This window comes from Erythrolamprus reginae, chromosome 2, assembly GCF_031021105.1.
Source record: "Erythrolamprus reginae isolate rEryReg1 chromosome 2, rEryReg1.hap1, whole genome shotgun sequence".
Lineage (NCBI taxonomy): Eukaryota > Metazoa > Chordata > Lepidosauria > Squamata > Dipsadidae > Erythrolamprus > Erythrolamprus reginae.
The window spans coordinates 92,391,905-92,413,098 of NC_091951.1; the positions used below are offsets into that span (position 1 = coordinate 92,391,905).

At 40.9% G+C, this 21,194-nt stretch overlaps 1 protein-coding gene across 6 annotated transcripts in view; it reads left to right on the forward strand.

Moving 5' to 3' along the window:
* Positions 1-21,194, forward strand: part of PCBP4 (poly(rC) binding protein 4) — a 57,839-nt gene that overhangs the window by 29,589 nt on the left and 7,056 nt on the right. For all 6 annotated transcript variants that reach the window (XM_070738699.1, XM_070738695.1, XM_070738696.1 and 3 more), the window contains 10 exons: positions 821-990; positions 2,164-2,187; positions 2,277-2,309; positions 4,380-4,496; positions 5,194-5,325; positions 5,743-5,871; positions 7,250-7,324; positions 9,847-9,891; positions 10,573-10,648; positions 13,807-13,859. In XM_070738699.1, coding sequence (XP_070594800.1) covers positions 880-990; positions 2,164-2,187; positions 2,277-2,309; positions 4,380-4,496; positions 5,194-5,325; positions 5,743-5,871; positions 7,250-7,324; positions 9,847-9,891; positions 10,573-10,648; positions 13,807-13,859 — 795 coding nt within the window. In that variant the 5' untranslated portion in view covers positions 821-879. The remainder of the gene's footprint in view (positions 1-820; positions 991-2,163; positions 2,188-2,276; positions 2,310-4,379; positions 4,497-5,193; positions 5,326-5,742; positions 5,872-7,249; positions 7,325-9,846; positions 9,892-10,572; positions 10,649-13,806; positions 13,860-21,194) is intronic.

Here is a 21,194-nt window from a genome sequence, read left to right on the forward strand (position 1 = left end):
GGTCCTCAATGGAAGGCAGGTTGACAGCAATTGTTTTTCTGCAGTTCTGATCCTCTGAAGTCTGTGTCAGTCTTGTTGGGTTGCAAACCAGACAGTTATAGAGGTGCAGATGACAGACTCAGTGATTCCTCTATAGAACTGTATCAGCAGCTACTTGGGCAGTTTGAGCTTCCTGAGTTGGTGCAGAAAGAACATTCTTTGTTGTGCTTTTTTGATGTTAGGTGACCATTTTAGGTCTTGAGATGTGATAGAACCTAGAAATTTGAAGGTCTCTACTGTTGATTCTGTGTTGTCTAGTATTGTGAGAGGTGGTAGGATAGGAGGGTTTCTCCTAAAATCTACCACCATTTCTACGGTTTTGAGTGTGTTCAGGTCTAAATTGTTCCGGTCGCACCATGAAGCTAGTTGTTCAACATCCCATCTGTATGCAGTTTCATCGTTGTCACGAATGAGACCAATCACTGAAATGAGACCAATCAAATATTATGTTTGAATTAGGATGTAACTCTAAGCCAGTGATGGGCTACCAAAATTTTTACTACCACACTGTGGGCGTGGCTTATGCATTTTGTTTCAACACCTTTCAGTGCAAATTGGGTGCTCTGGGGTGGAGCTCCAAATTTTGCTACCGGAACTGCGTTCCTGGCCGTTCCCATAGGAGCCCATCACTGCTCTAAGCTTCACAGAGTTACCCTAAGATGGGTGGCCAATAAATTTTATAAAACAATAAAATGCTCTTACCCCTTCAACTTAAGGGGATGATTTACAAGCAAGGTACCATGTGATGATTTAAAAAAAAAAAAATTCTCTACATCTGCAGATTTGCCAACTTCAATACCTTCTAGGCCCAGGGTGTTGATTTTCCTTAGAAGCAAATCCATGCATTCCTACACCGTGGCATCACCAGATAGGATGAGTGGCTCAGATAATGGATTGGAGGAAACAGAACTCAGCATTACTCTCACTCTCCGGATGCTTATGCATGGAAAGGTAAGTACATTGAGGACTGCCATATTAGGCTTTGGTTTTTGTCTCTTGCATAGTCCATAACAAATCTCGCACAGGGCAGAACTGCCATTTAAACTACAAGGAAGTGTTACTTTGCAAATCCCAATATTAAAGCCTGGTGTTCTACAATATGATTCCAAATTTGCATGGGAGTTTGAAATATTCTCTCCAACCTAGCGTATGTTTTTCAGCACTCTGCAGAGACGCTTGAGGTGCAGTTGTGAATTAATCAGTTAAAGCAAAATAGTGGGTTAAATTGCCAAGATGACAAGATTACCTTTGAAAAGTGTTCGGAAACTTCAGATCGTGCAGAATGCACCTGCGAGAGCAATCATGGGCCTCCCAAGGCATGCCCATGTTACACCAACACTCCGCAGTCTGCATTGGTTGCCCATCAATTTCCGGTCACAATTCAAAGTGTTGGTTATGACCTATAAAGCCCTTCATGGCATCGGACCAGAATATCTCCGGGGCCGCCTTCTGCGGCACGAATCCCAGCGACCGGTTAGGTCCCACAGAGTGGGTCTTCTCCGGGTCCCGTCGACTAAGCAATGTTGTTTGGCGGGACCCAGGAGAAGAGCCTTCTCTGTGGCAGCCCCGACCCTCTGGAACCAGCTCCCCCCAGATATCAGGGTTGCCCCCACCCTCCTTGCCTTTCGCAAGCTCCTTAAAACCCACCTCTGTCGTCAGGCATGGGGGAATTGAAATTTCCCTTCCCCCTAGGCTTATAGAATTTATACATGGTATGCTTGTATGTATGAGTGGTTCTTTAAATTGGGGTTTTTTAGATTGTCTTTTAATATTAGATTTGTTCACATTGTCTTTTTATATTGTTGTTAGCCGCCCCGAGTCTTCGGAGAGGGGTGGCATACAAATCTAATAAATAAAAATAAAAAATAAAAATAAATAAAAAAGATTAATGCAAATTCAGCATTAAGGTGGGTTTTTTTAATCTAATAGAAGGAAAAGAATGGCCATGAAAGGAAGAATAACCCTTTCGTTTAATTTGTCAAATCCTGAATGACCTTTATTTTCCTTTTTTGAGAAGGTGGGTGCGATGGCTTCCTCGTTTTCCAGCCAAAAGTATATGCTCAGGCATTTCTAGACACAGATTCGGATATCTCTTCTAACCCCATTTCTCTTTTGTCTCTGCAGGAAGTTGGCAGTATCATAGGCAAGGTAAGATCGATGCAGGTCACACTGTGATTTCAAAATTCCTTTGCTCTACGTTCTAAGACTAATTGTCTTTATTGTCCTTAATCCTACAGAAAGGGGAGACTGTGAAGAAGATACGAGAGCAGGTGGGTATCATGAGGGAAGATAGCCCAAATACACATGACCTGATATTCCAGAGTTTCACAAATTCAGCAATTTTTAAATGTGTGGATGTCAGCTCCCAAAATTCCCCAGCCAACCAATCTGGGAGTTGAAATCCACTCAAGTTGCTGAGGATGGAAAATAAAATAAAATAAAATAACAAAATAAAATAAAAACATAACATAACATAAAAGTGATCTACTTGATAGTTCTAGCCGGATAAATTTCTAACAAAAGCGAAAATCTGTTGTAAGAAAGTAGGGAGTCAAAATGAGGATCAAGAGGAAAGTGCTAGAAAATATGGAGAGACGGAAAGCGGGATCAACCTACTTGTAGTCACTGTTTTTCTGAATTTAATTGATAATTATTCTAAAATAATGAGTACAATTCTCTCTAGCTCCTCATTGTCACTGAATAAACTTAAATACGATCTAAGTATTGCCCACAAGATCATATGCTGCAACGTCCTACCGGTCAATGACTACTTCAGCTTCAACCGCAACAACACAAGAGCACGCAACAGATTCAAACTTAATATTAACCCCTCCAAACTTGACTGTAAAAAATATGACTTTAACAATTGAGTTGTCGAAGCGTGGAACTCATTACCGAACTCAATGTAGTGTCAACCCCTAACCCCCAACATTCCTATCCACAATTGACCTCTCCAGGTTCCTAAGAGGTCAGCAAGGGGCGTACATAAGTGCACTAGTGTGCCTTTTGTCCCCTGTCCAATTGTCTTTCCTTTATCTCATATATCATATATATTTTCTTCCTTTCATATATCTTCTCCTCTATTTTTACATATTATCTATATATATTACTTCATGTCTATTCTCTTCCGTATCTATTGTGTATTGGACAAATGAATAAATAAAATAAATAAATAAAATGCTACTAGATGAGATCAGTACTGGTATTTCTGCCTCTTCAGGAGGCAATTGGACTTTCTTGTTTTTTCTTTGAAGACATTTTGCTTTTCATCCAAGAAGTTTCTTCAGCTCTGACAGGATATCGGGGAATGGAGGGATTTATATTCCTTGCAGACAACTATCCCCACTATCCTGTCAGAACTAAAGAAGCGTCTTGAATGAGAAGCAAAACGTCTTCAAAGAAAGTCCAGCGGTCTCCTGAAAAAGCACCTTTGGGACAAGCATGACCTGGATGACTTGAGAATCTTACAGAATCCGCAGAGATGCTTTAATGCTATACTGCATGAACCTGCCCAACGATGCTGCCCTTTGCTTTCAGAATTTGCTGTGCCATTATTATTTTTTTGAAGCTCTGCATCATGTCTGTATTTATAATTAACTGCCGCTGTTGGATTTGCCAGTTTTATTTCAGTATTAATCTAGGTTATGCTCACAATGCAAAAGACTTAATGAGAAGAGGAATGGAAAATAGAAATGAAACAGACTTTATTATCTGTATTAAACATATTATTACATTCTATGATGAAATAATAATAATAAGCGTATGAAGTATAGGTATAGGTATGAAGACCATTGACTTTTGAATTTATCCTCTCTTGAAATGAGAGAATTTGATTCTCAAGTAGCAGGTTTATTTTTATTCTGTTCAGTTCTATTCAATTTTTAGGGATTTCCTGGACAAGCCCCTGCAGTTTTTTCAGCACGATTTTTCAGAAGTGTTTGCCCGTGTCTCCTTCTTAGGGCTGAGAGAAAGCAAGTGGCTCAAGGTCACTTTGTGCCCAAGGCGGGATGAGAATTCGCAGCCTCATAGTTTCTAACCACAACGTTGTTCTTTTAGCAGATACCTCCCAGACAATTGCAGATGTGAGCCATGAGAAAAAGAGGTGGGAGCCATGAAGTCCTTGCTTCTAATTTAAATTCAGACTAGACTCCCCAAACAGACAGGGCCTATCTCTTCTGTCCCTCAGCCACATCTGCAGTAGGCAGATAGCAGCCAGCTACTTGGCAGAGGATTGAGATGTTTATGAAACATCTTGTGCGCTTGATAAAAGCGTTCTATAAACAATTAGAAAACTTAAAGCGTATTTCCCCTTGATTATTCCTGGTTTGCTGTCTCTTTAGAGCACTGCCCGGATTACCATCTCAGAAGGATCCTGCCCTGAGAGGATCACAACCATTACAGGTTCCACGGATGCTGTTTTCAGAGCTGTTTCCATGATTGCCTTCAAGCTGGAGGAGGTGAAGTAGCCTCAGTCTCCTTCTGCTGCATGTTGCTCACTTGCTCACATTAAGTATATTGTAGCACTAAAAAAAAATCTTATCAGTTTTCCTTTAAAGCTAGAAGCTTTCCAGTGAAAGCTGGCATAAACCATATCTAGTTATTGAGAGCTTACAACGGCTGTTGCGTCTGTGATCCAATGGTGATATTTCATACCCGTTCCTGCCAAAAAAAGAAGGAAGAAAGTCATGCAATTTATTTTTTGAGAAAATTGATTTTGTAGTGGGGTTTTGAAACAGGGGAGTTCTTGATAATTTTCTGGCACGTACTGTATCTCGTTAAAGCATTAAAGTTAAACAGCAATTTGTTGTAATGTACTTCTCTCTGTATATATAATTCAAGTTTCCCTAGGAATTCCAAACCACCGTATTAAAGCCAGTGGGGGTGATGTGACTGTATTTATATCTCAGCAAATTGTATCTGTGATTTAAAAAAAATCAAGTTAGAATATTATTAGGAATGCAGCATGCAAAAAACCCTGGATATCATCAAATAGTCAATCTTAGAAATTAAGAGAGAAGAACTAGATTCTTAGGGGGGGGGGTTTAACCTATAAATGGGGATTCTAACACAAAATGCTGCATGCTAATAATAATTAAATGTGGCTTTGAAAAGATCCCTTTGCACTTGAATTGAATAGCAATTCTTTTATTTCAGGACTTGGGAAATGGAGCAACCAATGGAGGCACCGTCTCCAAACCGCCTGTAACACTGAGGCTAGTCATCCCAGCTAGCCAGTGTGGTTCACTCATTGGCAAAGCTGGAGCCAAAATAAAGGAAATCCGAGAGGTAGAGCCTTCAATCATCACATCTTGTTCACATAAGCATTACTGTTACTTTCTTAATTTTCTTTTTAAAAAATGTGCCTTAACTTTTTTTCTTTCTAGTTTCATTGTCATTGATGTGATGCTCCCAGAGTGAATGGCTTAAATCTCAGAAGCTGGCTTGCCCACTTCTTTCTCATTAATTAAAAAACTGAAACTAAATTTGCAACTTTTTTTTCACTTGCATTTCTTTGTGAAATTCAAATGTACAAGAAGTCATATCTATGCCAGGGAAGAGGTATAACGGGAAACGTTTAGATCTCTGAATAAATTATCTCCTTCAGCAATGCCATAATAATCTCGCGGGATTACAAAAATATTATTGACCCAGCTCCATGTAGGTAGAGGCTGCTGAGAAAAACAGAGCATTTCTTCATTCCAGACAACAGGTGCTCAGGTCCAAGTGGCTGGAGACCTTCTGCCCAATTCCACTGAAAGGGCTGTAACAGTCTCTGGGGTACCCGATGCCATCATCCAGTGCGTGCGACAGATCTGTGCAGTTATACTGGAGGTACCGCTTTTGTTTACTCTCATGTGTCGGGCAAGAATAACACTCTGTTCCTTTGTAGAGAAGTGGGACTTTGGGACTTGAAATTCAAAGGCACTTCTTGGATACTTCAAAACCTTGTATCTGCTTGGAGTTCCATTCGGATTTCCCCCCCTCCCTATTTGGCCACTGGGTATACCAAAAAACCCTCCCAACCACAATTGCAGATATAATTTTAAACGAACAGTGATGGTAGCAACACATGTGTCTTGTGAGCTGCCCAGAGTTGGACAGCTATCGTATTTCCCTGAAAATAAGACCAGGTCTTATATTAATTTTTGCTTGAAAAGACACATTAGGGCTTATTTTTTGGTTAGGTCATATTTGGGGGGAAATATGTCTCTGACGATCTTCATTTGGGCTTTTGGGGGGGATAGAGCTTATATTACAAGCATCTTGAAAAATCAAGCTAGGGCTTATTTTTCAGTTGTGTCTTATTTTCTGGGAAATACAGTAAATATATAGGCAGGAAGGCAGGGGAGGGAGGGAGGATGGGAGGGAGGGGGGAGGAAGGAAGGAAGGAAGGAAGGAAGGAAGGAAGGAAGGAAAACACACCCGCTTATGCACTTTTTTACTTGCAAACATTTTTACAGTTAATAGTCTGCTGTCTAGCTGCCTTTCTACTCTAAGGAGAGTTCTATTGGGGTAGCAGTTTGATCGGTCAGATGGTCTATAAAGAAATATTTAAATATGCCTCTAGCACATTACTGTTAATTCCTATTCACAGTTGCCAGACCTATTTCTTAGGAAAGCAAGCAAGCAAAAAAGGGCATTTACATAACTGTTGAGTCAGACATTTCAATGAGTTAAGTATCAAGTACCCTCTTCTAGATACTCTGCTTTAGGATTTCAGGCAAGAATCTTTCTCAGCAGTGCCTGACCTGTACATCAATCTGGCACTACCTTTCTGAGTTGTTTGCCTGGAAGATTTCTCCCACCTTTAATTGCACAGGGGAAGATGATTTCCATAGCAGAAATCTTGGGATAATTTTGATTCATCAAAATCTGCAATTTGCCGGGCAGCCATGTCAAAGATAGATTTCCTTCCCAAAGGATATAGAATAAGCAGCAACGTTTCTTACACTTTTGTATTCTCTTCCTTTAATTGTCTGCTAGGGGCAAGAGACTAAACATGATCAAAGGTGATCTTTTATTTTTCATATCCTGCCCATGTTTGAAATTACTCAGCATAACCAAATGGGAGTTAGCTAAAAATATCCCCTCGATGCAATGCCAGAATGCCTGTTGTATGATAGAAGGCAGTGCCTGTTGGCATTAGAAAGCAGCTTGGGGTACAGGAAGATATAATTGTGCAGTGATACTTTCTTCTGATTTATTTCAGTCACCCCCAAAAGGTGCCACGATTCCTTACCATCCCAGCTTGTCCTTGGGCCCGGTTCTTTTGTCAGCCAATCAGGTAAGAGACCTTTAAATAAACTATCAGTAGATTGTTTTGCCAAGACATAAAGAGGTTTTGGGTTCCCCTGTTATTTATTTATTTATTTTATTTATTTATTTATTGGATTTGTATGCCGCCCCTCTCCGGAGACTCGGGCGGCTAACAGCAGTAATAAAACAATGTACAATAATAATCCAATAAATACTAAAAATGAGTGAAAAACCCATTAATATAAAAAACCAAACATACATACAGACATACCACACATGAAATTGTAAAGGCCCAGGGGGAAAGAGCATCTCAATTCCCCCATGCCTGGTGGCAGAGATGGGTTTTAAGGAGCTTACGAAAGGCAAGGAGGGTGTGGGCAATTCTAATCTCTGGGGGGAGTTGGTACCAGAGGGCCGGGGCCGCCACAGAGAAGGCTCTTCCCCTGGGTCCCGCCAAGCAGCATTGTTTAGTTGACGGGACCCGGAGAAGACCCACTCTGTGGGACCTAACCGGTCGCTGGGATTCGTGCAGCAGAAGGCGGTCCCTGATATAATCTGGTCCGGTGCCATGAAGGGCTTTATAGGTCATATAGGTTATGATAGCATTAGCGGGAAGAGGTTTGAAAGATGGGAGTTTGATGAACCAGCAAGGAGACACATGAAAGGGAGGATGGTGAGAAAGTACTAAGAAGAGGTTGAGCAGGCCATCAGGAATGTGCTGGGAAGGTGGAGTCAGATCAAGAGGAAAATTAGCTACAGCAGTGGGAAAATGCTGGAAATCAGGTATACAAATCAGCTTCTGTCTGGTGTAGATAATACTCCCAGCACAACTGGAATTTGGATTGCCACTTATTGAGAGCAGTTGTGATATACTATTAGGAGCCATAATATAGCTTACTATCAGTTAAGGTAGATCCCTAACTGATGGCACCCATAGCCTATGCCATTTCTTTCTTATACTAACATTGAAATCTTGGAACAATTTAATTGCTAATATGAACCAAATAAATGCAGAATGAGCCATAAAAGAGGAAGAAAAATGTTCTTCACCAAAGCTGCATAATAACAATTGACAATATAATTCAAATTCGGAAATGTCATAATTTTAATTTCAGATAGACAGGATTGCCATCTGAGCCTATAAATGCTTAAGGAGAAAAAACCCCCAGAAATTAAATGTATTATATAGTAAGTCAGTTTACAAGGATTTCAGTGAGACTTCACTATAATTTTGAACAAAATCCATTACTGTTTTGTTTTTCTTCTATGCTGATGATCATAATGCACACAGAATTAACTTTAATCACTTTTTATACTGCAGTACAACTGAGAAACATTAACTACTGTTTAAAAATTAAAACATGCTTACTAGATGGCCAAAGCTGTGTGAGTTGATGCACCAAAATGCTGAATGACTGAATAAATCAAATTATTACTGCATACAAATGCTCTTAGTAAAAAATGAATGAGGGTGACTTAGTCTTAGCCAGTGACAAAGCACTGATATACATTCAACTTTTCTTGGTAACAATAAGTATTAATTGTAAAGGTGTAATGGTGTAGGTGGCCATTTTAAAATAATATGTAATAGTACTTAACTCTTCTGAATATTAAATTCAGAGCATCTCATTTGCATTTCAGCTCAGATAAAATAGATCATAAGAGGAGAATATTGTGTGAATTCAACACACTAAAAACTTAAGGCATTAGATAGGGAAATGACCTTTTGCAGCAGAGGCGGAGTAACGCCACGGACACAAGAGCTGGATTTAAAATGGGTCATTTTATTAATTAAATTTGCATAATTTATTTAAATAAATTAGCATAAATTAACTATAACCCTAAACAAGGACCCGCAGGGTCAAACAATTACTTCCGGGGCGGAAAATGACGTCAGAAAAACTTCCGGGGCAACTTATGGGCGTAGCTCCATGCTGATCCAGGTGAGGGGCCACGCCCTCACCTGACTCACTGCCATGCACCTGCATGTGGGAGGTCTCGCCGTCTATCCCATACAAGGGGAAAGAAATGGGCGGGACCCAAAGACAGGTTCCCCCCAATTGCTCAGGTCGTTTCCACCACAAGCCTTTGGAGAGAACCTGTCAATCATCCCCAAAGATGCCCAACGGAGAACAGCTGGCTGGAGAAATCTGGGAGTTGAAGTCCACAAATCCTAAAGATGCCAAGTTTGGGGACCCTGCTCTATCATCAAGAAAGCCTGAGCCTTTACTTAGGGTAACATCAGAGGGCAGCTACTGTATGCTTTAAAGAATGGCAGACAGGTGCGATGTTTGCTTGAGCTCTGAAATATGTTTTTGAAATCAAAATGAGAAATATTGTCCAGTTTTCTAAATTTTCAGGATATCTACTTTTGTTTTGTTGCTGTTTTGGGATTTTTTTTCCTGTTGCAACTCTTCCTGTCCTCCCCCCCCCCCCGCTTTTCTCTGTAATTTTCGTTCTTTATCCTTTCAATAAATGAACTTTTCAAGGAAGCTCTAATATATTTTCAGAATACCTTTCTTTTTTGTCATTATTCTTCCGTTTTTTTAGGGATTTCCCATGCAAGGACAATACAGTGGAATATCTCAAGCTGAGGTGAGTCCAGCTGGCAATTTATATTTAAACTCCAGGTCTTCCCCTCTGTGGTCCTCACATCTTGGTTTTGGTCTCTGGCCTTGACCCATCCTATGCTACTTTTCTTGAAAAGATTATAGAAGCGTCATCTTTCCAACCAGGTATTTCAAGCATATTGGCCTCCCCATAGTGTCTGGAGATCTTGGGGGCACTGTATTGAGGTCAGCTATTAAAGGCAGTAGCAGAATTTACAAGAACAGACAAAAGCACTTAGAATGACTTAGTTTTAACCAGTCAGTGAATCTTGATATTTAGGAAAACCTTTTATGTCCTTAGTGGGTAACTCTGTTTAACCGGACGGAGATGATCCTACAGCTATAGCCGAAACCTAATTTAAAATTGGCACAAACCACAGGGAAAAAGAACCTCTGTTGTTATGAGAGAGATAGCTCAAGATTGCTTCATAAAAGACATCTTCATAAAGTTTACTACCCCAGACTTATTTGAAACAGTAACACAAACACAGTGGTTGATAAAGTTTTATTGCTTCCTTTTCACATACAGGTGAAATGAAGCACAGTTTTTCCAGCCATGAAAAAGTCTTGAGTTGTGAGAGACCCTCTAAGATACTGTCAAGAACCACTTGTCTAGAATTGACAATTATTTATATTTAAGGATTATTATTTTCTTCCTGTTGTGCAGGTGACAAAGTTGCAGCAGCTTTCGGGGCATCCTGTCTCATTTTCATCCTTGGCCCAAACTCCATCCCTAGTTGCAGGTAAGAGAGTTAGTTAAGAGTTCTGAGATTAAGTCTGATAATATCAGATTCTTAATTACAGTTTAAAGATTTTGCAACTATACTTTTTTTTGCAGAGAGAGTAGACAGAAACATATTTATAAATAAACCTAATTAGTAGTAATTCTTCACCAAGAAATGTCACTAGAACTATATAACATGAACAAATAAAATATTACATTCCGAAGAAAAATATGAAAAATGTATTGAAATGTAAACAGTATTTTTATTAGAGTTATTGATAAACTTATGGAGTCATTCTTTCATGCCATATCTTTGAATTGCATAAAATAGGCATAAAAATGAATCTGCCTTAAAATGATTTTTACAGATCAGGCAGAGGATTGGTGACAAATATGATATTGGTATTGGTAACTGATATGAAATCTAGTGAATTGTTAAGGATTTATTTGGGATATAAATGCTAAAAGAAAAAAGAAAAAGAATTGTGGAGAGCATTTGAGAGCCTCCATCAAAATACTTATGTTTCTAGCCCGTAATTTTATACCAACCTCCCATCCTCTTAAGTGTGAACACTATCCCAAGTTAGCAAGGGCAGGCTGGGTGGATGAGTATTTTGGAAGTTGTGGTCCAGCATTCATGGAGGATGCCGGGTCAGTAAGGCTATTTTTCATGGGAAAAGAAAGCAATCTAAGAAATGATAAAAAATAAATATTGGGGACACTTGAGTCTGAGACATAAATAGGAAATGTGTCTGTAAAAGTACGCAGTTGGTGTGGTAGCTTTGTTGGAGTAATGCTAATTGATTCTTTAATGTGCACCTCAATTGTTATACATAATCCCTAGAACAGTCACCCACTTATTAAGATGCTTACAGAGCCCAACTCTAGGTCACTTGGGTCATTCTCAGTCTGCTTGTAAAATTGTAATTGATTGCACCAAACACAGACATCTGGATTACATCATCTACAGCAGGACAGGAAAGAAATATAGCCAGAGAGAGAGTGGGGGAGAAAGCTGTTAGTTCATTTTCCAAAGTGGTTTTTCATCTTCTAGAACAGTCGGTGGCTATTTCCTAAGTACCAACCAGAATCCTAATTCATAATAATTCATGATGTATTGAATAAATTGCAGTACACCGGGTTCATACATAACTAAAGCAGAACCTGTAGTTTACAGAAAAACAACTTTTGCACTCACAAAAACAGGATAAGATGAAACCATAGAAGCCACATTGTTTAAATTCAGACGTTGAAAATAAGTTATAGAGCACCATCAGTCAGTCCCCCTGTCAAAGAAGAATATTTTGCAAATTCGCCTTCCTAGTATTTTTGTTTTTATTAACTCTTTATTTTCAATATATCCATCATTATAGCAATCTTCAGATTAAAATTCAGTGGAAACAGAGGAAATCAGCTCAAAAGACCAAGGATACACTTTTTCTCAATGTCTCCCATTTTCTTTCTCTAAATACAACACAGAGAGACAGAGACAGAGAGAAAGATACGAAGGAATAAGTGATTTGGAATAAATCTTTGAATGTCTTGGGCAGTACTCGAAACTTTGCCTGGATACAGATCAAGCAGCCTGTATAGTTGTTGTAAAGATGTGATCTCTTGCTATCTATAGCCAATCTTGAAAAGCAGCTTTGTGGCAGCAGTCAGAACCAGCGGATGATTTCGAGCAGTTTTCAAAGGCAGGAACCAAGCACATTGCAGGAATCCAAGTGAGGCATAACAAAGGCATGTATCATTCTGGCTGGATCTTATATTGCTGGAAATAATTTTAGCATCTTTGTTCTTATCACAGAAAAGCTATTAAGCAAAGAACAAAGCACAATCGTACACAATATCCTTTGATTTTTATCCTAATGTAAAACCTCTATGCACAGGACAGGAACCCACCATCCACACAAACTAACAAAATAGACTAGCTCCACATGGCAAAAGAGTGAGACAAGATTTTCTCCTTTAAAAAAAAAAAATCTACATCCTGAATATATATTGATGGAAACTAGATTGGAAAAAGATGAGTGTGGTTTTTAGAATTGGAGGAAGAAACACCAATAGCCTTACTATGCTGATGAAAAGAAAGAACCAAAATAGCTAAAAATATAAATGATTTCATTGCATAATGTTTTTTTCCCTGTGACACTTTGTGGAAGTGAAATCTTTACAACAACTTTACAGATTGCTGATCTGTATCCAGGCAGTTTCAAGTAGTTTGAAGAAGCAGCCTAGAAAAGACTATTGATATTTTAAGACAGTGATATTGGATGGCAAAAAAACCCGATCATGGATCATAGAACAAATCAAGCTATGGCTCTTATTAAAGAGACAAATGCCCAGGCATACCTAATCGTAATTTAGACATATCTGAAGACTCTTGAGAAGTCTGTAAGTTGGAAAAAAGTGAAAAGAAACAGAAGAAGACAACCAGGTACATGGGCTCAATTACAGAAGTGGTGGGGGCAGGCATTGTTATAAGATTTGAAAGTCTGGGTCAGGGGAGGATCATTCTGGAGAAGGTCTATCTTTGTGGTCACTCAAAGTCAATGTTGAATTAATGGATTCAGTTATTCCAGGAATAATTAGGAGCTGAACATCTGGATAAAGCCAGAAGTCCAAAGTTAAAATATCTTCTAATGGAAGGAGCTCAGATAAACAATGCACAACAATAAGAATCCTTCTTTTGGGTTTTGTTTATTTATGCATTCATTGAACTTGGTTTTAAAAATGCAGCAAATCCATGCAACTGAACCAAAACACTCAACCATCTGAATAAGGACCAGAATTGTTTCTTACGTTGACAAAAGAGTATCTTTAGCCAATGGGGTCTGCGTCAAGCAGGAAGAGGCAGGGATAGGCTGGAATTCCACCGGGACTATCTAAAATTAGTGCTGTGTAATGTGACCTAAGTGAAATGGCATAAAACAAAAGCCTCTTCTTGGAGCTGCTGATTGCTTTGCAAGAACTGGGAAGCCATCCAATCCTTTTTGTGTCCTCCCTGCTCTTTATAACTATGGTGCCTAGAAAGGATCTTTAAGATGCTAACGTTTCAGTTCTAGCTTATTCTACGGAAGGCAGGATTATGAAATACCCATTCAAGGAGTAACCAGGGGTGGGGCTAAGGCAAAGCGCCCCAATAATTCTGTGTCTTCTTTCTCTCTTTCTCTGTAGGCCTGGATGCAAACTCTCAGAATAGCTCTCAGGAGTTTCTAGTTCCCAATGATGTAAGTCAGACTTTGATGTGAGCTACCTACTCTGCTGGGTTAATGCTGTGGTTGGTTTGGTCTTTTGTTTGCTCCCTTGTAATTGTACCCACTTCCGTTCCTCCCATTTCACATCAGTATAAAAGCTCATTGGGCATAAATCCAGAAGCTTTTTTCATTCCTTTCCTCTGCTCCTGTTCACCAAAGTCTGTAGAGAGAGACTCCATTCCGATAAATGCAGAAACCTACTCCCCAGCCAAATCTTTCCCAACAAAAGAGCCACGTTTTGCCAAGTAGCTATGTCAGAATCAAAAATAGCATTAACATTAGCGATAGCAATTAAATTTATATACCGCTTCACAGTACTTTACAGTCCTCTCTAAGCGGTTTACAGAGAGTAAACATATTGCCCCCAACAATCTGGGTCCTCATTTTACCAATCTTGGAAGAATGGAAGGCTGAGTCAAACTTGAGCCTACTGAGATTCGATCTGCCAAACTGCTGGCAACCAGTGATCAGCAGAAGTAGCTTGCAGTAAAAAAATCCAAATTCTTTTATTGTTGCAATTAAGAAAGCTTTCTTATGGCAGGTCCAGCTGTTTTTTTCAACTAGACTAATAGTGTTTACTCAGATAGATAGCAGATCTGCAGAGTCTTGGATAGAGAAAGGGTTAATCCATTACAATTATTTTGTATAACTGGAGTAGCCAGTTAATTATTTAGGAATCGTATACTCAGGAATCTTGTGTTCTGCCAATATTCTGGGGTATTTTGTTAGATAGCAAACAGCTTTTAAAAATAGAATTAATATGCTAGCCGTCCATAACAAGCACAAGCAACTTTTAAAATTTGAGACAGTGCAGTTTTAAATTGTAATTATTTTTAGCTTTCAGGGCTGGCAAAAAGTGTGGCAGGATACAATAATTTCATTAGACTTTGGAAGACTTGAAAATTCAAGATCTCTTTTTTTTAAAAAATGGTCATTGTGTGAATTGTTTGTCTTAAGATAAAATGGGTTGTCGAGCGTAAATGAGAACATTTAACTTACCTATTTTAAGAAATTAATTTTGTCCAGAGTTCTTGAGAGGCATCACATGACCCAGACTTCAAGGATAATATACAGCAGTGATTCTCAGCCTGAGGTCGGCGTTGTCACAGGCCCCCCGTAAAGCTTTGACGAAATGTTATGATCTGTGTTTTATCCACAGTAGTCCTGTGGTCACAAAAGATATTTAAAGCAGGTCTGTGGTGAATAAAGGAAGGCAAATCCAAGGACAAATCCATGTAGGGTCCACGTCTTGATGAGCAATATCAAGAGTATTCGTTTCTAGTGGCAAAATCCTGTATCTGATAGAGTTACAAATAGCATGTTCGTCAACATTGGGAGAAATTCCCCCAGTTAGAGCTTCAACCAATTCACCATATAATGAGAATCCTAAAGGATCCTAGGATGTAGCCCCACTCATTCAGGAGTAATATTTCATGTCAAAAGAAAACAGAGAGAGTCTGGTGCACAAACAGCTCTCCCTTGCTTGTATTCAGGTCTACCCTACTGTCAGGCCAAAGTCTTCATGTGGAACTCCACATGAAGACTTTGGCCTGACAGTAGGCTAGAGAGTTCAGCCTGACACAAAACAAGGAGGGATGGGAGGGGTAGTGAGTAGTCAGAGGAGAAAGTTACTAGACACAACCAAAGATTCCTTTCTCCAAGCCAAGGCCACCGTTTGTTCTGCCTCAACTGAAGATAAGAGGAAGTTGATAAGCCCCTGCACAAGACTGGCTCTGGTGATGAACTTGTGGGTGTGGGGGATGTAAGATGAACCTTAACCTAGGTAGGATTCTGGGAAGGACTCAGAATTGGAATGACAATAGCGTAGCTGACATGGTTCTGTTAATAAATCAAGCTCTGATTGAGAGAATTGGACTGGGACTTGGTTTATTTCTCAGATGCTATTTAGAATGCTGATGCCTACTCTATCTCATCCAGATTCTGACATTCTTCAGATATGAGGACAAAACATCTCTAGCATTGCCCAGTGTAGTAACACAAAGAAGAGATTCGTGTAGATATCAATAGCGGGGAGGTGGGGAGGGAAAAAAATGAAAACAAGCCCTATAGCCATGATTCAATTCAATTCAATTTATTAGATTTGTATGCCGCCCCTCTCCGAAGACTCGGGGCGGCTCACAACAATAATAAAAACAATATTCCAGCGAAAACAAATCTAATATTAAAAAGCACATAAAACCCTATCATATTTTAAAAAGCAAACAACCTATACATACCCAAACATAAATATTAAAAAAGCCTGGGGGAAAGGTGTCCCAACTCCCCCATGCCTGGCGGTATAGATGGGTCTTCAGTAATTTACGAAAGGCAAGGAGGGTGGGGGCAGTTCTAATCTCCAGGGGGAGTTGATTCCAGAAGTCCGGGGCTGCCACAGAGAAGGCTCTTCCCATGGGGCCCGCCAAACGACATTGTTTGGTCGACGGGACCCGGAGAAAGCCAACTCTGTGGGACCTTATCGGTCGCTGGCATTCGTGCGGTAGCAGGCGGTTCCGGAGGTACTCTGGTCCAATGATGGCGAACCTATGGCATGTATGTCAGAGGTGGCACACAGTGCCCAATCTGATGGCATGCAAGCTGTTGACCCAGTTCAGCTCCACCGCTCATGGACGCATGTCTCCTGATGGCCATCTGATCTTAGGTCTTTGCCGCACATGGCTGAGGGATGGGGCAGGTGCAAGGGGGCGTAGGGGCGGTGTGTGTGTGAAAGGCAATGCAATTGCATTTGGGAGGGTTGGGTACACATGTGTGCATTTGCACATACATGTGCATGATTTGGGCAGTCGGTCCGGAAATGGTTAGCCATCATTATCCCACAAGAGAGTAGCCACGGGCTACCTCTTCATTATATCTGCCAAATGTAACCGCTGTGAAATTGTGCTTCCAACCCCTCACAAACAGTCTAGAACAGAGGTCTTCAAACTTGGGAACTTTAAGACTTGTGGACTTCAACTCCCAGAATTCTCCAGCCAGCTATGCTGGCTGGAGAATTCTGGGACTTGAAGTCCACAAGTCTTAAAGTTCCCTAGTTTGAAGACCTCTGTTCTAGAAGGAGACCTTGATCTCAAAGGTCTCTCGGAGGAGGAGGACACTAAAAGTAGGGCATTACACCATCTGGAATCTGACAAAGATAATTAACTTGAGTGACCTGTGCTACCTCTATCCCAGGTCTCAGCATAATGAATAGGGTGTTATTTATAACTCTGCTAAGACAAAGAAGCAGGTGGAAAGCCAATTCCTAAGCTTAGTAATGCTTAAAAGCCCAAGCTTCATCCCCTTACCTATGAGAAATGTTTTAAAGCAGCAGTCACCAACTGATGGTCCGCAGGAAAATTTTTGGTGGTCCGCAGAAACATTATTTGCATTTTTTATACTGCATTAAATATTAAATTTTCTATATTTGCATTAAATCGTATCTGGGACAGATAAGTGCAATGAACGTTTGTGTTGTTGCAGAGAGTCTCTTCCTTCAGGGTCCTTTTGTGTGAGTCGGAGGGGGACAGAAATCCTGACTTGGGGTCTGCTTCAGCCTCCTGGTGCAGGGTTTGGGCAAAGGCGGAAGGGAAGTGCTGCTGGGGCAAAGAGGTGAAGGGCCTTGTTCCAGGGGGACTGCGTCATGGCCTGGAACTGACTGACCATTTCAGCCCATTGAGTCTCCAGGCGCCAGTACTTGGCCTTGCACTTTTGCAGGTCTTCCCTTTGCTTGGAAAGCCTAAGCTCATAGTCCTCAGTGAGGTGCTTCTGCTTAGCCTCCTTCTCTGCCAGATCCAATTTGAACTGAGCCAGCTTTTTTGCCAACTCTTTCTTGTGGTGGCTGCTTAGCTCCAACAACTACTTCTTGTTGGGGCCCTAAGGGGCAGGCAGGCAAAGAGTGGCTGAGAAGGGACGGGAGAGTAATTGGTGGTGAGGCGCCCCTCGACCTGAGTGACATTAAGTTGGCCAGACCCACCCAGTCACATGATCACTTAGCCACGCCCACCCACCCAGTCATTCGGCAGATCATTTTATTTATTTATTTATTTATTTATTTATTTATTTATTTATTTATTTATTTATTTATCAGATTTCTTTGCCGCCCCTTTCCGTAGACTCGGGGCGGCTCACAACATAATAAAACAATTCATAACAAATCTAATAATTTACATTTTAAAATTTAAAGTAGTTAAGAAACCCCATTCTTAAGCAGACATACCTACAAACATACCATACATAAATTATATAGGCCCCGGGGAGATATCTCAATTCCCCCATGCCTGATGACAAAGGTGGGTTTTGAGGAGTTTACGAAAGGCAAGGAGGGTAGGGGCAGTTCTAATCTCTGGGGGGAGCTGGCTCCAGAGAGTCGGGGCCGCCACAGAGAAGGCTCTTCCCCTGGGGCCCGCCAACCGACATTGTTTAGTTGACGGGACCCGGAGAAGGCCGACTCTGTGGGACCTAATCGGTCGCTGGGATTCGTGCAGCTGAAGGCGGTCTCGGAGATATTCTGGTCCAGTGCCATGAAGGGCTTTATAGGTCATAACCAACACTTTGAATTGTGACTGGAAATTGATCGGCAACCAATGCAGCCCATATTAGTGGTCCATGGGATCTAAAATTATGAATTTAGTGGTCTCTAAAGTCCAAAAGATTGGGTACCTCTGTTTTAAAGAATAATGTAGTCTATACCAAGGTGGCCATCCCAGGGAGGAAGGTTTGAAACCACAATTTCCGTTTTAATACTAATTGTGCTGCTGCATCTTTCATGGCAGCCTGACATGGAAACGTGTAACTTAATCATTGTACCATGAAGGGATTATCTGGAAATAATTGAATCTCCAGACCTTAAAGGAATTAAAGATTGTTTTGCATCAACAGTTACTTGAGTCTGATCAGCATTTGGCCTTTTTCCTTTTGTCACAAGGTTCAGTTGTCATTGCGGTTGTAGGAATGTAGAGATGACTTTGGAAGGGAGTAGCTGCTAAGGGAAATGAAACAACAACTCAGTCCTGACAAAGTGAGAAAGAGTCTCAAAATAGTCCTGTCTAGTTTCTGTTTCGTGTAAGAGGGGGCAGAGAGAAAGTCTTGTAGGCTTTTAGGATTCTGTTATTATACCCAACTACCAGCGGTGGGCTACGAGCCAGAACGCTAAATTGCACTAGCCGCCGTGGCTCATAAGTTCTTGCAGGGCCAGCAAGTGGAACCAACTCCCCCCGGAGATTAGAACTGCCCCTACTCTTCCTGCCTTCCGTAAACTCCTTAAAACCCACCTTTGCCGTCAGGCATGGGGGAACTGAAACATCTCCCCCTGGGCATGTTAATTTATACATGGTATGCTTGTGTGTATGTCTGTTAGTATATGGGGTCTTTCTTAAATCTTTAAATATTTTAAATTGTCAGATTATTTATGATTTGTTTCCACGTGTTGTGAGCCGCCCCGAGTCTTCGGAGAGGGGCGGCATACAAATCTAAGTAATAAATAAATAAAGTGGAGGTATCAAAGTTGTGCACGGAGCCACAGGTGCACCTGTGTTTCGGCATGCGCGGAAGCAAAAAAACCTCGTTGAAACACAGGTGCACCTGCTGCTCCGTACATGATTTTGCTACCTCCACAGGTACAGCAGCAAAATCGCACTGGCGTCGCAAGAACTTATTAGCCACGGCGGCGAGCACAATTTAGTGTTCTGGCTCGTAGCCCACCGCTGCCTACTACAGTAACATAGCATTCCTCGAATCCTTTGTGGCAGGGCATTTCCTGTTCAGGCCTACCTCACCGGACTAGCAGTAGTCGACAAAGCCCAGTAACCACACAGGAAAGTCCTAAGAGAGAGCGGTGGGAAAGATGCATTTTAAACCCACCCACCCCCACCCCCTAACTTCAGAAGCCTCACACTCCCTCCTCCCTGGGAGCAAAAGCCAGAATATCAAGCTAAAAGAAGAATGTGCCAGTTGCTCACCCACACAGCTAACCCAGCTGCAAGCCTGCTCTGCAGATACCAGCAGACACTGTTGGGGGAAACTGAAGACTTTATTCAGTCCCTTTGGAAGGCAGGAAGCATGTGGGTAGTAAGCAACAGTGACCTTTACATGGCGCCCCAATTTTACATGCAGAAAGAAAAGGAGGATGGAATATTTTGTTTAAAGAAAACGTCTTACAAAACAAGCTGCACTGCTTTATTATTGTAGGTCAGTTCCTGCCACAGTCTGGTAGAAACCTGAATTACACGACTTAATTATTTTTTTCTTTTCCCATTCGGTCTCTCGCTTGTCTAATGGAAGGGGGTTCAGTCCAACAAATCTTTGCAACTGAATAATTTATAAACAGCACAATCCTGGGGACCCACTCAGCTACAAACAGGATTGATGCTGTCCTTTACTAACATTTATTTATTTATTTTTAATATTAGATTTGTGCCTGTATAATACTGTTTTTATCGTGTTGTGAGCCACCCCGAGTCTTCGGAGAGGGGCGGCATACAAATCTAATAAATTATTATTATTATTATTATTATTATTATTATTATTATTATTATTATTATTTGAGTTTGGATCCGTTAGTCCTAGAAAAAGACAATATCCCTGGGCTAATGAACCTGGCCACTTCCATATTAGATTATGTACTTCCTGGTGGGTGATGGCTATCCAGTGATGTGCCATTGGCCAGTGTGGTGTGTTTCTTTGACAGAATGATGGCACTTCCTGCCTTGTACATAGTGTCCTCTCCTCAAAAAACCTTAGCTGGATCCAACTGTCAACTACCCCTTAGGCCAGGGGTAAGCAAACTTGGCTCTTCTATGACTTGTGAACTTCAACTCCCAGAATTCCTGAGCCAGTTATACTAGCTCAGGAATAATGGGAGTTGAAGTTCACATGTCATAGAAGAGCCAACTTTGCCTACCCCTGTCCTAGGCAGGTTTTATCCAGATTTTATCCAGGTTTCAACCTTCCCTGGAAAGAAAATGTTGTTGAGTACCGTATGTCGTTAGGTTACAGTTTCAGTGGCCTCTGAAAGATTCAGATCGCCTGGACCGGTTTCAGTCTAGTTTCAGGCCAGGGCATAATATCAAGATGGTATTAGAATTTGTTGATAACTTTGATGGAGTCGGAACTTTTGTTGTAATCATTGTGGTTCTAATTAATCTCTTGGCAGCTTTTGACACTATCCTGGCCTGGAAAGGATGAGCTTAGACCCATCTCTGACAAGATTGAGTAGCTGAATTTTTGCACCTCCTGGGTCTGGAGTGGTGTCATTGTTGGCCCCAAATAGGATTGTACTCCTCTCTCAAGGACTGGTACAAAATGTGAGGGTCTTCT